Source organism: Cololabis saira, chromosome 24 (genome assembly GCF_033807715.1).
Source record: "Cololabis saira isolate AMF1-May2022 chromosome 24, fColSai1.1, whole genome shotgun sequence".
NCBI classification, from domain to species: Eukaryota; Metazoa; Chordata; class Actinopteri; order Beloniformes; family Belonidae; genus Cololabis; species Cololabis saira.
The window spans coordinates 26,983,340-27,000,056 of record NC_084610.1 but is presented as its reverse complement, the minus strand read 5'-3'; the positions used below and the strand labels follow the sequence as shown (position 1 = coordinate 27,000,056).

At 41.8% G+C, this 16,717-nt stretch overlaps 1 protein-coding gene across 3 annotated transcripts in view; it reads left to right on the top strand.

Annotated features, from left to right (window-relative positions):
- LOC133425180 (interferon-induced very large GTPase 1-like) overlaps positions 1 to 16,420 on the top strand; it is a 23,723-nt gene extending 7,303 nt beyond the window's left edge. For 2 of the 3 annotated variants that reach the window (XM_061715872.1, XM_061715874.1), the window contains exons 4-8: positions 5,343 to 5,430; positions 7,105 to 7,339; positions 7,432 to 7,494; positions 10,613 to 10,650; positions 10,745 to 16,420. In XM_061715872.1, the coding sequence (XP_061571856.1) occupies positions 5,343 to 5,430; positions 7,105 to 7,339; positions 7,432 to 7,494; positions 10,613 to 10,650; positions 10,745 to 15,523 (5,203 nt within the window). In that variant the 3' untranslated portion in view covers positions 15,524 to 16,420. The remainder of the gene's footprint in view (positions 1 to 5,342; positions 5,431 to 7,104; positions 7,340 to 7,431; positions 7,495 to 10,612; positions 10,651 to 10,744) is intronic. The other variant, XM_061715875.1, reaches the window with a different exon arrangement.
- The last annotated feature ends 297 nt before the right edge of the window (positions 16,421 to 16,717 follow it).

Here is a 16,717-nt window from a genome sequence, read left to right as displayed (position 1 = left end):
ATCATCCTGGTTCTAGTTTCCATATGAGCTTGTTTTCAACTGAAGCACAATAACACAGAGAAGTTGATGATGATGTTGAACTGATGATGATGTCCTTAAATTTGCTGATGACACAGTCATAGTGAGTCTGCTGCAGGGGGAGGGCACAGTTCCTGGACCAGTGGTGGACGATTTTATCCACTGGTGTGATGATTCCTTTTTAAATTTAAATGTGACAAAGACCAAGGACATGTGCATTGATTTTAGGAGGAACCCAAACCCTCAACCTTTAATTGTAAATAAGGGGGAGAGTGTGGAGCGAGTCAAAACTTTTAAGTACTTGGGTGTGGTCATCGACAACAAATTGTCTTTTAATGAGAACACAGATGCTGTGTACAAGAAATCACAACAGCGCTTGCACTTTCTCCGGATGCTTAACCGGTTCGGAGTGTGCAATAAATTAATGACTATATTCTACCACTCTGTGATTGAGTCTGTCCTGACGTTTGCCATTATCTCCTGGTTTGGTAGCCTCTCACTAGGAGATAAAAAGAGGCTGGAACACATAGTTAAAGTTGCCAGCAAAATCATTGGTGTTGCCCTCCCTGATTTGCCTACTGTCTTTGGCAGGAGGGAAACATCCAAGGCTCAGGACATCCTACAGTGTCCTGACCATCCTCTCCATGCCCAGTTTGAACTTTTACCCTCTGACAGGAGATTCAGATTGCCCAGGACCAAATCAAACAGACTTAAAAATTATTTTATAACTCACGCCATCACCCAACTTAATTTACAACTCAAAAAATGAACAGCTGTTCCACTACCCACTCTCCACACTACATCCTCAGTCCCCCCCCCCCAGGGTATTTGTGTGTACTTTGTGTGCTGTGTCCTAGCTGTGTTTTTGTGCTCTGTGTTTTTGTGCCTTTTATGTTTTATGTTTCTTGGTTTTATTCCCCCCCTGTGAAGCAAATTTCCCCTCCGCGGGATAATAAAATGAAATTGAATTGGATTGAATTGAACTCACTAGAAATGTTTCCATCCATCAGCTGAGATCAGATATGTGTGGCGACTGCACTACCACTATTTCTACACTATTGGAGGATTGACTCCAGTGCTCTTAAGGATTGACACGACTACTAACTAGTCCCAAAGTCCTCTAGCAGAATAATCAGCTCCAACACCCCCCTCCACCTCAGAAAAGACATGAATAGTAAATGGTACTGATTTAAATTGGATTGAATTTGTAGATGAAACCTGAATTGTACATATTAATGATACAATTATCGACTTGAAATTACATTATTTACAATTAAAGTATCCAGATTACACTGAAGAACTGTGATCACCAGATTCTGTCACCTTGGTGCAACGGACTCTCAGTTATCCGAGTCCGAGACCTGGAGAGACCCAGAGACCCGAGACCAGACCAAAGACTGTCGAGACCAAGACCAAGACCATATAAAAGTTGTGCCTGAACACACTAAGACGATAAAGACATTTGGAAGCAAACAAGTTTAACATTCAGTGATCAACCCAACAGAACAAGTTTTCAGTCAGGAAGATAAAACTGAAGTCAGAAAAACTAACAAATCAGCAGCAGAGGAGGATTCAAAGGAAGGTCTGGAGAATCATCTCCAGGAGGAATCTCAGGACCTGCTGATGGACACAGATACTAAAAACTATGTATCTGTCTATTTATTTAAAATGATGGTGCAGTTCTACACAGCCATCATTGAGTCCATCCTCCAGGACCTGAAGCCTCCAGGACCTGTAGCCTCCAGGACCTTTTATATTTGTATTGTATTGCACCAATCACCACAACAAATTCCTTGTGTGTGTTTAACAAACTTAGCAATAAACCCTTTTCTGATTCTGATTCTGATTCTGATTATAACACAAAAGTCAACCTTTTATAATTTGTTTAAAGACCATAGAATATCTAGTGAACATCATCATGCATAAATTACAAGGTCACTAAAATGAACAATATTTATTTTAATAAAACTATTATAAAACATGAAAACAACAGAGGATTCTGGGAAATTAAGTCCTACTCTATTCCCGTCTTCTACCACCCATATAAAAAAAAGATAATATGCATATTTTTACCCTCCCTGCGGTTATAGAAACCCAGTGGAATAAAGCAAAACATGACTTTTAGGGATTTTTAGAGAACCCTACATAGGTTTATATTGTTCATATTGTTATACTTATGAGAGAGGTGATCGAGGTGATGTTTTTTTTTTAATTTGTTTTAGTTGTTTTTGCAAGTTTCCTGTTAAAGCGACACTACGTAACTTTTCCACCTTAATATCATATTTCCAGAGTCATTGTGATGGTACATCAACTTACAACAGGTTTAATGACACCTCTGTCATGGTCTGAGGGGTCTGTATCGCCTTCACTGGCACTATGTAACTTTGAGGAGCATGGTAGGAACCCTGCCACACTAAAAAACTACAAATCGTTACGACTTTGACTGCTTTACGGCATACGTCACTTCCCCCTCCTTCCTGATTCGCAGTCGAGACGAAAATGGGCGGGGCGTGGAGCGCAGCTCCGCAGAAGCTGGTAACCCGTTGTGGCTGCAGCAGCTCCACACACAACAGACGTGGGGAAAAGATCCTAATGGTTTAACTTTTCAACGGTTTCCTGCTCGGAGGCAGAACCACGCAGGCCAAGTATCTGATATAACAAAGTAAAAGAGTTAAAGAGTCGTCGCCTCGCGGCTGTAACGAGCAAACACCGGCTTCCACACAGTAAAGCCTGAATTATGGTTCTGCGTTAAATCGACGCAGACCTACGGTGTAGGGTACGCGGGGACGCGCAACGTACGGTGCGTGTCGCCGCGTACCCTACGCCGTATGCTCTGCGTCGATTTAACGCAGAACCATAAACGGCCTTAAACCACAAACACTCACACAGACCGGGTCGGATCAAAACACGGGTTTTATTCCCCACTTCGCCAGCTAAACGCAGTTGCTGGCCAGCTCTCTGCGGTGCAATTAACCCCAATCTTCAGATAAAACTAGTTTGTTGAGGAAAAAATATGAACTCTTATTTGTAGCTGCAGAGGAAAAAAATAATCTCACGAGGAAAACAAAAATATTGCTCACTGCTCGGAGCCTCTTCAGCATAATATAGCAGTCAAAAAAAAAAAGAAAAGAGGAGTAAGAGGGATACAAAACATGTACTGTATGTTGTACTATTATACTAATTTATTGAAACACATGGCTCTTCAGTAGTGATTTCATATGGATCCAGACCGTTAATAATAATAATTTTCTCCATGTACCGCTCCCTGGCTTCCTTGTTTAAGGTATCGCGGTAAATTCCAGTTCCTTTCCAGCAGTTTAACATCTTTTTTTTTTTGCGTTCCGTCTGTTCTCTTGGTGAAACAGAAAAGAGTCCCATCTCCTCTCATCAAAACAAATGCAGACAGGGACAGGAGTTTTCCGGCAGTACGCTCTGGTGCTCATGGGAAACGTAGTGTTCTTTCTGGTAAAACACTACCGCTTTTGTCCAAAAGATGCCGCCAAACTCAGAAAAGCTGAAAGTTACGTTGTGCTGCTTTAAGATGAGTGTTTTTTAATGGATAATTATCCTCATTATCCTCATTATCATATTCAAATATATCTATATGAGGAGGAGACAGGGCGGAGTGTTGTGCTCCCACATGTTTGCTCAATTCCACGTTGATTGTGATGTTCAAAGAAACGTGCGTGGATTTTGGCGTACACAGTTTTGAGAATCAGAATTTTTTTTGCGTACGCAAGAATTCCATGCACGGATTTAGGTTGAATTCCACGCACTCTTTGTACATGAGGCCCCAGGTCTGGAGGGGGCAGGCGAGTTCACCTAACCTGGAGAAAGTGTTCAACCATGTCCCTAGGGGACTCCAGGGAAGTTTGGTCTAACTGGGGGAGTCCAAGCGTCTCAGGGTCTTGGTAACGAAGGAGGGATGAATGGAACGGGCGGATCGGTGCGGCGTCGGCAGTGATGCAAATGATTCGTGAAATATAGGGCTCAGAAAAGAATTAATTATTCAAAAATAATCTGCTTCAGAAGTTTGTAACGATTTGTTCAGAACACAAACAATAGAGGGAGAGACAGAACGTGAATAAAGCAATTAAGGTGCAGCAGAGATCGTTTGTGATGCAGAGTTCAAGGTGAACAACACAACCCTTGACTGTGTAGAGAAAATCCTTTTTTGGGACCTCCACATGATTCTAAGTTTTACCTACCCCACATAGACTAAGTTTTTCCTTCATCCGCGGACTTGAAGAAAAACACTGGAGTCAAAGTTCAGCTGGTGTTCCGTCCAAATACTGTGCAGGTCTTTATTGCAAGATTTACCACCAGCACCACACACAGGAGAGCCAGCATGGTCCCGGTACCGACTCTAAAACGTAGTAGATTTCCATTCTTATATACTTTTGAAGGATCTGGGGGCCACGCCCCTGTATCGAACAGTATCCCTCAAAACTTCTCCTCATATCAATTCGGCCAGTGGTACAGCAATAAATCATTCAACTTCTTACGACACTATCCACCCTCCCCAGCGTCTTTTTTACCACCATAGGTGTCGTCTCCCACGTCTCGTGTCATTGCTCAAAATCTGGAGATCGTTTTGGCCCTCTCAGGGAGGATTCCCCGAGAGACACTTGTTTATTACTAAACTTGGTGTAAATTGTTAAAACAAAAGCTACCTCTCGACACCTGGGGTGATGTATGACGCTCCTTGTATCCAAGAAAGGGGAGATAATTTTGCACGTACACAGAGTGAGGCCTCTTTGCAAGAGGCCCATGCATGTGTTTCCTTCCAATCTGAGCAAATACAAGCAGATACTTTATAGCACACACATTCCTTTGCATAGAGTGATTCTTCATGGACACCAAAGCTTTAAAAACAACAATGATTATACAAAACTATTACTCTCTACTACAAGGGAGGTGCAGATGGGGAGGAAAGACACACACACACCCCAACACACAGGGAGAGACACAGACGGAGAGAGAGTCACAGAGAGAGACACACACCCACACCTGCGTCCCTCGGGGGCACACATGCCGGAGAGATACAGACGCACACTGTCCCTTTTTCTTCCTCCCTTAGCTTAAAGTTCATATAGCAATCATTTTGAAGTAGATGGTTCCCAGTGTTAGATTTCAACCAAATGATTATACATACATAAAAACAATTCCTCTACAACTGATGCATTTCAGTGGAAGCTGAAGCAGCCGTCCGTACATAGAGTGTTATCGTTTCACAACAATACTTCAGAAGCTGTTACTTGGACCTGTCAACCAATCACAGTCAAGCATCCACAGACAATTCTCTTTACTCTCCATTTCTGCAGCATTCAGCTTCAAACACGTGATGATGTGACGTCTGAGGACCCTGATGACTTCAGGGAAGTGATGACCTCCGGGATTGACAAAGATATTGTAAGTCAAACTGCTTCCAGTCTTAAATCACAACCTCCTTTGTTCCTGAATGAGAAACTCAAGAGTTCCTTGTACTTCAGCTGATGGAAGCAAAGATCTCTCTCTTTCAGAGAAAATTGTCGCAGACAACGAATACATCATCATTACAACCCAGTAACACCAGTGAAAAAACGACAACTGTCTATCGAGATGCTTTCCAAAAGACCTATAGTGCCATTTCAGATAAACACAAGAAAATAACCCTTGCAGTGGTAGCGTTCATTGCTTAAGATTTGCAGCCCTTTTCGGTGGTCGGAGATGTTGGGCTTTTGTCACCTAATGAAAACACTCAACCCACGTTATGTTGTGCCTCCCGCACACATTTCAACAACGTTATCATATTTATCCATATTTTATACTACTGTATAGTATATACAGGTAGTCAAGGAATAAAAGGCAGTTTACCATTTAAAAGTGTTGTGTTCAGTAACTGTTTTACATTTGAAAGAGTTTCTTTAAGATATGTTATACTATTGTATTTAGTATAGTGTGTTCTGTACTAACTGTACTGAGTTGTCAAGATTAAGAGGCTGTTGACTTAAAATAATTATAGTAATTTACATTTTTGAAAATTGACAAGCAAAATAAACAGATAATTTTGGAAAAAAAGCTTTCTTTATGCACATAACACAAAACGAAACCGTACCAAAACCGAACCGTGGGCTACCTGAACCTCAAAGCACACACGTTGACGTCAGTAAGTACACCACATTAGTTCCTTCGTTTCAGTCAGACGTTGACTCTTATTTTGGTGTTTTTGAGCGCATGACTACTGCACTAAATTAGTGTTAGCTATTAGCTAACTTGAAAAGAACGGTGTTGCAGGCCTATGAACTTGTCCCCAAAGCATATGGACAAGATTTCAAAAACTTGATTCTAACATATAAAAATGTGTTTCCTCTAAAAGTTACTAATTCCACAACCGCTGAACGGAGACGCACGTTGAAATTGATGCGTAAAAATGTATGTTGTCCTGAGAGTTGTCCTGAGGGTTGTCCACATGGATGTTAAAATCACCAACAATGATTATCAACACCGATCACAGACAGCAATTCACTGAAATATCAGATAAGTTTCACAGTATTTGGAGGTGGGGGGCTGTAAACATTCAGAGTCAGGACTCTGGATGAGGACTTCAGCTGTACAGCCAGGTATTCAAGACTGAAAACTTCCAGGAGTTAACTTCTTACATTGAAATGAATCATTAAATAAGACTGCGATCCCCCCCCTATCCTCCTGCTCCGGGGATTTGGTGGTTAAACGTGACAACCAGTCCGATCTGTCTCCTTAAGATCTGACTGAATGTCACCAAAGACATGCTGATAACCGCTCAGCACAGTAGTCTTTTTTCTGCTGCGGATACGGGGGTTATCAGGTCACACAATCTGAAGTCTATCGGAGATTGGTGTTGTGATGAGACGATGGACCACACATTTGGTTGACTTGGACAGTGTTGATCCACAACACTACCAAAAGACCAAAAGAGTACCGATCGCAGGCTTTGAGTCTTGCACGTTAGGAAACGCTGGTCTGTAACCCACTTTCAGATTTCTGGATGTTTGTTCAAGTCTATCTGATTCTCTGTCAAGAATTCAGATTGTAAGGCTTCATTTACGATCATTTCTTTCTTTAAAGGAGGTAAAGAGGTGGTTGAAGCGCACTTTGGAGAATTTGGGCTCCAAGGGGCTGGAGGAATTCCAGTGGTACCTGGTGAATGCAGATGAATCAGAAGATGGTTTCAAACCGATCCCACTGTGTCGTCTGGAGCATGCGGGCAGATTGGACACAGTAGATCTGATGGTGCAGAGATTCTCCTCAAAGACCAGAGAGGTGGCCAAGACGGTTTTAAAGAATATGAAAAGTGATAAAGGTCTGTTGTAGAGAAGGAAAAACACCAAAACCATCTTACTATGAAGATTTTTGAAACAATAACTGATGATAACTTGTTTCATTGACCTCCAGCAGAAAAATCCTTGCCGGAACCTTTTTTCCAGGAAGATCCAAACTTTCCAGCTGGTGCAACAGGTAAATGGTCCCGGTCAGTCGCATTGATTCACTTCACAAAAACTGTGAAATGGATGGACAGGAACACTTTTACAACACTTTGACAAACAAAGGAAAACACATATTCAGTGCGAACTGTCCACATTCGTTCTCAAACATTTTTTATGGTCAAATGGAGGAAATTAGCTTCACAGCCTCATTATAAAAACAACTAAACTGTAACAACGCCTCGTCAGATTCACAGTCAAAAGGCAACTTAAAGGGAATTTTACACATGTGGCTCTAAATAAATGTTGGAATACGTCTCAATCCTTGTCGACTCACATCCTTAAAAGGACAAGTCTTAATAAAGTTTTCACTTGTTTTTCTCTTCTCATAGAGAGAATCTGCTGAAAAAGGTTAGTTTACGTTGTTCTGAAATGATGGTTAATACCATGCTCGTAAGAACCTAAACCTATATATATATATATGGGTATGATGGGTATGTATACATACATACCCATCTTTTTTGGGGGGGCCCCTACCCCCCAGGCCAAAGACCCCCACCTGGCGAGAGGCCATGGGGCGGCACCCGCCCCATGAGAGCGGCCCCCCAGAACCAAAGGAGGGGGGACCGGAGAGAGGGAACCCCCCAACAAGGAGACACACATGTGGGCCTGACAACGGGAGGCTACAGACCCAGGCATCCCATTCATCCATCAATCCATCCATCTTCCTTCCATCCATCCATCCATCCATCCATCCATCCATCCATCCATCCATCCATCCATCCATCCATCCATCCATCCATCCATCCATCCATCCATCCTCCATACATGCTGTGTGCTTCTGACGTCCCCGACCCTGCCAGTTTGGCCTTCGGCAGGAGGGTCCCCCCTTATGATCCTGGTCCTGGTCCAGGTTTCTTCCTCCTAAAGGGAAGTTTTTCTTGCCACTGTTTGGCTTAAGGTTTTTCTCCCACTAGTAGAGTTTTTACCTGCCATTTTTTATGTAATAACTGCTCGGGGGTTTATGTTCTGGGTCTCTAAAAAGCATCTAGAGACAACATCTGTTGTATTAGACGCTATATAAATTAAATTGAATTGAATTGAATTTTCTTGCATGTACGTCAAACCGTATTGTGGGGCTTGAGGCAAGAAGTTTTATAGGGGGCCACGCCCATTAATGCAAACCATTAAATATCAAATTTTTCGCCAGGCTGCAATCTTTGGTGACTTTTGGGGCACAATTAGGGGGGCAAAAAAGCCCTCATTTCGTCGGAAGAAAAACAATGAGAACAAGAATAACATCTCCTACAGATACAATAGGGCCTTCGCACTGTCAGTGCTCGGGCCCTAATTAAAGCTGCAAGCAGTGATGACCCTTGCGCGTGCAATTTCCACCAATAAAGGTCAAGGACTCAAAACGAAGTCCAATGACGCCGCCCATGACTCTTTATGTATTTTACAAAAGTTATGGCAGAAAATAGGATCTATCAAATATCGATCAATCAGAAGAAGGGGTGGGGCTAATTCATGCCAATGAAGGCCAAGTCCTCAATACCGAGTCCGATGACACTACCCACATGTCTTTATCACCACCCGTTCAAAAGTTTTGGCAGAGAATAAGGACTATTCAAATATTGACCAATCAGAAGAACGGGCGGGGCTAATTTGCACCAATTATGTTCAAGGACTCAATACTGAGTCCGATGACACAACCCACGACTCTATGTCAAACCATTCAAAAGTTATGGCAGAAAGTAGGAACTATCAAATATGGAGCAATCAGATGAAGGGGGTGCGATAAAGCGGCTATCACTCCCTCCTGTTGTCCTTGCTGCGGATGATTAGATAGCAGCTGGATGAGGGGACAGCAGCTGGATGAGGAGATAGCAGCTGGATGAGGGGACAGCAGCTGGATGAGGGGACAGCAGCTGGATGAGGAGATAACAGCTGGATGAGGGGACAGATGGATGAGGAGATAACAGCTAGATGAGGGGACAGCACTTGGCTTCCTTCAACTTCGGATCGGTTTTCGCGTTCACTTCGAGGCAAAGCAGGGTCCCGGTTCGGCTTTCTGGGCTCGGAACCGGTCACTCGTGCGCTGCCAAACGGACGCTCCTTCGATCACGAAAGGAGAAAGCTGGCCCTTGGTTGGTCCTGGTGCTACAGCAGAGACCTGTAGGGGAGAGGAAAAGCAGAAAAGAGAGAAGAGAGACCAGAGAGAGGGGGACCTTCTCTTTTATAGCTGCGCCCAGGAAGTCCATGCTCCTTCCTGCAGCTTGAGGTTCTTGTCTAATCAGAGTGTAGTCCCTTATCACCAAGGGGCCACATATGCAAATCCTGGCTGGGCTTCGTGTCCAGGGGTTTTTCTGTTGCTCCAAGCCGTGTGGCCACGGTGTTGTAAACTTTAGTCCAGGTTTCTGGCTGGGGAAATTTCCATTGCCCCTTTTGTTCTCCAGACCACGCTGGAGGTGTCATAAAACTTTAGGGTGGCTTAGGTCGAAGGCCGGAAATCCGGCCTTCAACTGGTCAGAGCCTGACTGTTCCATAATCACACATGAATTCATAATCACAGGGCAGTGGTCCAACACACACAAAAGAAATTCACTCCCAACAGTAAGTCAAACTCTGTCATGATAGTCAGATATGGTCCTTTGCTTCAGCTTGTTAGCTTTGGGCTATTCTGGTTGACAAGTTAAGCCTCAAAACTACAGATAAATCTTTGTTTTAGTCAGCAGAAGCAACTTTGAACAATGACATATGGTGAGAGACTCACAACTCTTTTAATTTCATGCTTTTTTATGTTCTGGTTTATTCCAGCACTTCAGAGTCAAAAAATGGGGAAGAAATGACGGAGCATCGTGCGTAGGCCAGTTAAGATTAGTTCAGCATGTGTATGTAGGGTTTATCTCCCCCTCAGCTGCATTTGTGTGGTAGTCTGACTATGAGGAGTTTACTCTAGTTCAGTTAGGCCTTCAAAACATCCATCCTTAATACTATTTATTTTGCCTTCGTAAAGAACTCTCTTCGACATTAAAAGGGCATCTTTCCTTCTTATATCCATCCACCTTAGAAGTAGGTGGGGCTGCACCTGAAACCTTTACACTACTGCCAATAATCCCACATAACACAGATCTTTTCTTCCTGGTTGGCAGGTACCTTCGATGTGGGTCTCTGTGGAAATGAGAAGAAGGTAAGATATTTTGTTCAAAGAATGTTTCTGATGCAGTATTCTTCTCACATAAAAGAGAGACAGAGAGGATAAAGGTTTTTTAATATTTTTACAGCAACCAAGAAATATTTCTGAAGAAAACAAAAAGACACAAAGAGAAGAGTTTGAAGACATACTCAGCAGACTTCACCTTCTGGACAGATATCAACACAAGTTTTCACCAGCAGATCTTGCTAAAATATGTCCATCTGTGAAACAGAGCAATGACACATGTGAGAAAGATCTGGCCCAAACTTTCCTTCAGAAGTTGATGATGTTAGATTACAGAGCCAGATACATCTCTGTACGGAAAAACAGTTCTAAGGTGAACCGGTCCGAGTCTCTTCAGGTTTCTGACAGTGATGATACAGATGACAGTGACTTAGATGCTTTGTTTAGCACCGTTGTCATAGATCAGTCAAAACAGTCTCATGTACATCCAATGGATGTTCAGATGGCAGTATTTCACTGTTCGGACAGCTTCCTTAGGCAGAACATGATCACAAAGTTGTCTCAGTGCCAGTACGCTCTACCTTTACTTGTTCCTGACCCTGCTGGATCAGATATTGAGTGTCCCCTGTGGGCCTTCAGACAAATAAATAAAACATGGAAGATCAGAGATGATTCAAACACTGTCATCATGAAGAGCATGCCAATCTGCAAAGCCAACATTCCCATGGTGACATTTCTCCGTCTGGGTTCATTGTCTCAGTCTAAATCTCAGCTCATGAACAGGCTAATCAATGAACGTCACAACATGTTCTTCCATCGAAACTGTCCAGGCAGCACCAAAACTCGTCATCTGATGGACGGTGTAGCAGAGATTGCTTGGTACTGTCCTGCTGGAAGACCAGATGATTCCTTCACAGACTGCATTGCTTTCTGTAATCTTCATGGAGATTCTCTATCGATTGACAAACAACGTAAAATACTGATCAAAATATCTTCAGTTATTGTTGTTCTTGTGCCAAATCTGAAAAAAAAACAAGAAAGTAGTGCAGTCATGTCGACTCTTTACAAGTCTGAAAAACCTCTAGTTGTCCTTGTTGCTGATGATGACTTTAATGCAACTGAGATGAAACCACAAAAATACAAACTGGGCCTGAAAGACAGAAACCAGTCTGATGTTTGTGAAGAGCTGAAACAGATTATTGGAAAGGTTCTGTCTGGACTTCATACATCCTTCCAGCTTGAATCAATAGCTGAGGTCTCTGGAGTCAGAGTGGATGAAAATGACCCAGTCTGCCAAGAAGGGAAATCTGCTGCCATGGAAATATCAAAGCTGATTCAGGGGATGGATGTTTCCTGGATCAAACATTATCTTCTTCCATGTCAAGGCCAGCTTTGGCATGAGTGGTCCAGAATAAACAAAGAACTGTATCACAAAGGAACCACTGAGGAAGAAAAGAGCCAGAAGGAAAAGCGTCTGATGAAGCTGCGGGAGGAACAACGTGCTGTTTCCTGTAGAAAACTGATGAAACCAATCACTAAAAGCCTCATGGGTTTGGCACCAGAAGTCAACGCTTTTTACCTTAAATGGACTCAGATCCAATTAGATGCCCTTTCCACAGATGATCTATCTTTAATTCTCCAAGAATATGATCAAAAGTGGTCCGAGGTCCTGGCTTTAAAAAACAAGCATGACAAGTCTGCTTTGTTAAAGGAAAAGCAAACTGAGCTTGAACAGTTGTCAAAAAAGCTTCAATCAGCAACGTTTGGTTTGGAGCACATCTTCAGAGAGATGGGACAGATCTATGAAGCCCACGCATCTCAGGAGAAACAAACACGGAGGTCAAAGACTGAGTGGGATAAATACCCTGCACTGGCGGCAGATCTGATGATATCAGGACACCCGATGGAGCTGATGGATGGAGATGCAGGTCACGTGCCTTTAACGTGGATCTCTAGTGTTTTACAAGAAGTCATCTACAAACTGGGAGACCAGAGAGTTTTCGTCTTGTCAGTTTTGGGGGTACAAAGCAGTGGAAAGTCAACAATGCTGAATGCCATGTTTGGGTTGCAGTTTGCAGTGAGTGCTTGCAGGGGCACCAGGGGTGCCCACATGCAGCTGGTCAGACTGTCAGAGGAAATCAAGGAAGACTTCAAGTTTGACTACATTCTAGTTGTGTACACTGAAGGACTTCGTGCTCCTGAGCTGGAAGGTTACACATCTCTTAAACACGACAATGAACTGGCAGCGTTTGTTGTTGGTCTGGGAAACTTGACACTGATCAACATCTTTGGTGAGAATCCAGCTGAGATGCAAGATGTCCTGCAGATTGTTGTTCAGGCTTTCATGAGGATGAAGAAAGTGAACCTTTCTCCAAGTTGTGTGTTTGTTCACCAGAATGTTACAAGTATTGCAGCTGCAGAGAAAAACATGGACGGAAGGAGACGGTTGCAAGAAAAACTGGACAAGATGGTTCAACTAGCTGCCAAAGAGGAAGTGTGTGATGCTGAGTGCTTCAACGATGTCATTGAATTTGATATTCAAAAAGATGTGACATACTTTGCCCAGCTGTGGGAGGGAAGTCCACCAATGGCTCCTGTAAATCCAGGTTACAGTGAGAGTGTCCAAGAACTGAAGAACCTCATCCTGTCCAAAGCTTCAGCGTCTGCTGGGATCACTCTCTCACGTTTCAGCAGCAAAGTCAAGGACCTGTGGACCGCCCTGATGAACGAACACTTTGTGTTTTATTTCAAAAATACACTAGAAATTGCAGCATACAGAAGACTTGAGGTCCAGTATGGGAACTGGACCTGGGACCTGAGGACCGAGATGCTCACCATTGAGAATCAGATTTATCCCAAAATTAAAAAGGGACAAATAGACAAGGTTGAACTCAGTTATCTTTCTAAAGAAATGAGCAAAAGATTTGGTGAAATAACAAAAAACATGGCTGTCTTCTTTGACAACGATACAGACAAAGAAATCTTGGCTCAGTGGCGAGTCGGATTTGAAATCAAAATAAAGGAGTTTCATGACGAGCATGTGAGTGGAGTCAAAAGAAAACTGGATGAAGTTATCCAGCAGAATAAAACTCGGAAGAATCTTGATGAGAAAACAAGAGAATATGAGAGCAAGCTGCTGCAGAAGAGCAGAGAGCTCGCTCACTGGTTGAAAGACAAGGCAAGAGATGAAAAAGAACTGAAACAACAGTTTGACTCAGTTTGGGGAGGCTGGGTAACTGAATTTACTAAAGGTACAAAACCCATTGAGGACATCAACTTGGAAGAAGATCCGAAACATGTTCTTCTGGATCTTGGATTTGAATGGTCCATCATTGATGAGTCAAAAAAGAGTGGGAGATATAAAAAGCTGTCAGAAGCTATGAATTACTGTGATTACATAACCCACAAGAAATCCCAAAGGACAAAAACACCCAGTTTTTACCCAAGCCAAGTAAACATGTATACAAAGTTTTGGAATGTCTTCCCAACAGAACCAAAAGTAGGGTTTGAAGAACAGCAACTGATCAGATATCTCGTTAATGATGTTGAACAGAAGTCCCTGGAGTACATTCAGAGTAAGCCTGTAGCAACTCAAGGCTATAGTTCAGCTTATCTGCACAAAATGGCTCATTCTGTTAAACAGGCAGTCACAGAATTTAATGCAGAGAAGAAATTTTCACTTCAGAAGGAGTTTACAGTGGATCTGTCTCTGTATGTCTTTGACAAGGCAGAAAGCTGGATTTTAAAATCCCATAAGGCATACAAAGAGAAAAATGATGCTCTGACCTATTTGGACACCAAGAAAAATGGATATTACAACATTTTCAGGAGCTACTGCAGAGGAAACCCATCTGCTGTGGTGTTTGCTGAACTGATCTGTGAAAGACTGAAGGTTTCTGCTGTTGAGGCCGTCTGTAACACGACTAACATCCATCTTGCTGGCGATATGAGATATAACTTCCCAGCATTCAATGGAAACAGGCTGACCCTGGAGAAATATGTGTTGAAGTCACTAGCAGAGAAAGAAGACTTCAGTAAGTTCATCACCTACATCACAAATGCAAGGAAACAAGTGGAGGAATTCATAAAAGAAGAAGTAAAGAAATACATCTTCATAGAGCACAAAGATGAATCCCTGAAAAAACTCCAGAAGAATGTGGATGACATTGATAAACTTGTCAGTCAAGCTTCATTTGAAGCAACATACCAAGTCAAGACCAAGAAAGGAGACATAGAAATGTGGGTGGAGGAATTTTCCGGATTACTGGGCAATACACTGACACTTGATACCATCAGTTGTCAAAACTTCAGTGACATAAACAATTTTGACTTTCTTAAAGAAGAGATTGAGCGAGGTCTTAAATCCATCAAGGAGATGAAGCGCCTCTCTCTGGACGACGTGACAAAGTTCAGACTGAAACCTGATGAAATCCTCATTGAACAGCTGTGTAACGGCTGCTGGGAACGTTGTCCCTTCTGTGGAACTGTTTGCACCAACACAGTCGCAGACCACATTAGGGACAAAGAAAAGGACAAACATAGTGCACTTTTTCATCAACCAAGTGGAGTTCAGGGCCAACATATAAAAGGCACAGTGGATCTGGTCATTGATTTCTGCACCACTTTAGTGGTGAGTGACGGAAGTTTCTACCCCAGTCATGATTCAGAAGAGACTGTTCCTTATAAACGGTATCAAACTGCAGGGGGGAAGTATGCATCATGGAGGATTACTGCTGATGAATCCAAGCTGGCCTACTGGAAATGGTTTGTGTGTCGCTTTCAGGAGGACCTGGAAGATCACTATAAGATGAAATTCCAGGGTCATGGAGAAATTCCTTGTGAATGGAGGAACTGCAGTAAAGAGGAAGCTATTGAAAGTCTTGATGAAATGTTCAGATTGTGAGGAAACTGCACGTGTGATTAAAAAAGAAGAAAATGGATCTAATTCAAGCCTTTCACCTTTAAACTTCTTAGATCTGTCTGCTTAGACTGAATAATCACAAATACTTAAGATGAAGCATCTCCAAAGAAAACAGCAGTTATTTACTTACAGGAAAATCAATGTTAGCCATGACTTTTTTTCTTTATCCTGTTTTGTCTTTTAACTTTATTTCAAAATGAAAATGTGATCAAGCATGGCATTTAGATTGTAGGTTTGTTGTGGATGGAAATAAATAATGAAATAATGAAATACTTAACAAATGTTGAAAATGTCTCTGAATTACTTTATTTGACAGAAATCATATCAGCTAAAATAACTGTCAGATTTTACGTCATGTTTCTAGTTGCATCTGTCTGATGACATGAATTCAGAAAAGATCACATTTATTTGAATTGATGGTTATTATCAGCGTAATTAAAGAAAACGTGATTGAGCTGCAACAAGTTTTTTTCATGTTTATAAATTTTCCATGTTTCCAGTTTGTATTTTTGTTTTTAAACACATTTTCCAACTGAGTTTTAACATTTGGATATTAAAAAATGATTAATGTTCTCAAGTTATTGTTATATTCAGTTATCCAGTTGTTCCTTTAAAATGTTATATTTCCTTTGTCTCATTAAACTCTTATGAACATCCAAAGAAATGTGAATCTTTGTTTAAATACACAAACTGTGAAAAGAATATTTGACAAACACTTTATAATCAGAATACAGCATCAAGTCAGGAACTGGGATATTGATCTGATCAGATTCAGCTGGTTTGGTGATATCAAAGAGGGACTGGTTTCACAGCTGGAGATGACCCACAGTTTTTAATCAATTCATTTCTGTATATCCTTGACGTCAAATAAAACCCTTCGTTGAGTACAATCTTCCTGTAAACAACTTTAATTTTGTACTATTTTTTTTATTTTTATTTTATTTTATTAGTTTGCACACAATAAAAGTAGCACTTGCAATCAAAACATTAAAACAAATGTGACAGGAGAGGTCAAAAAGCCAACAGGCTTATGCAGCGAAACCTCCCCTCAATTTAGGAAATAAAACAGTCATTACAAAAAACAAAAACACAACAAGACGAAGACTATAAACCAAAAACAAAGAAGGTTAGACTACATAGTTACAGATCATCAACACAAAAAATAAACAAAAACAA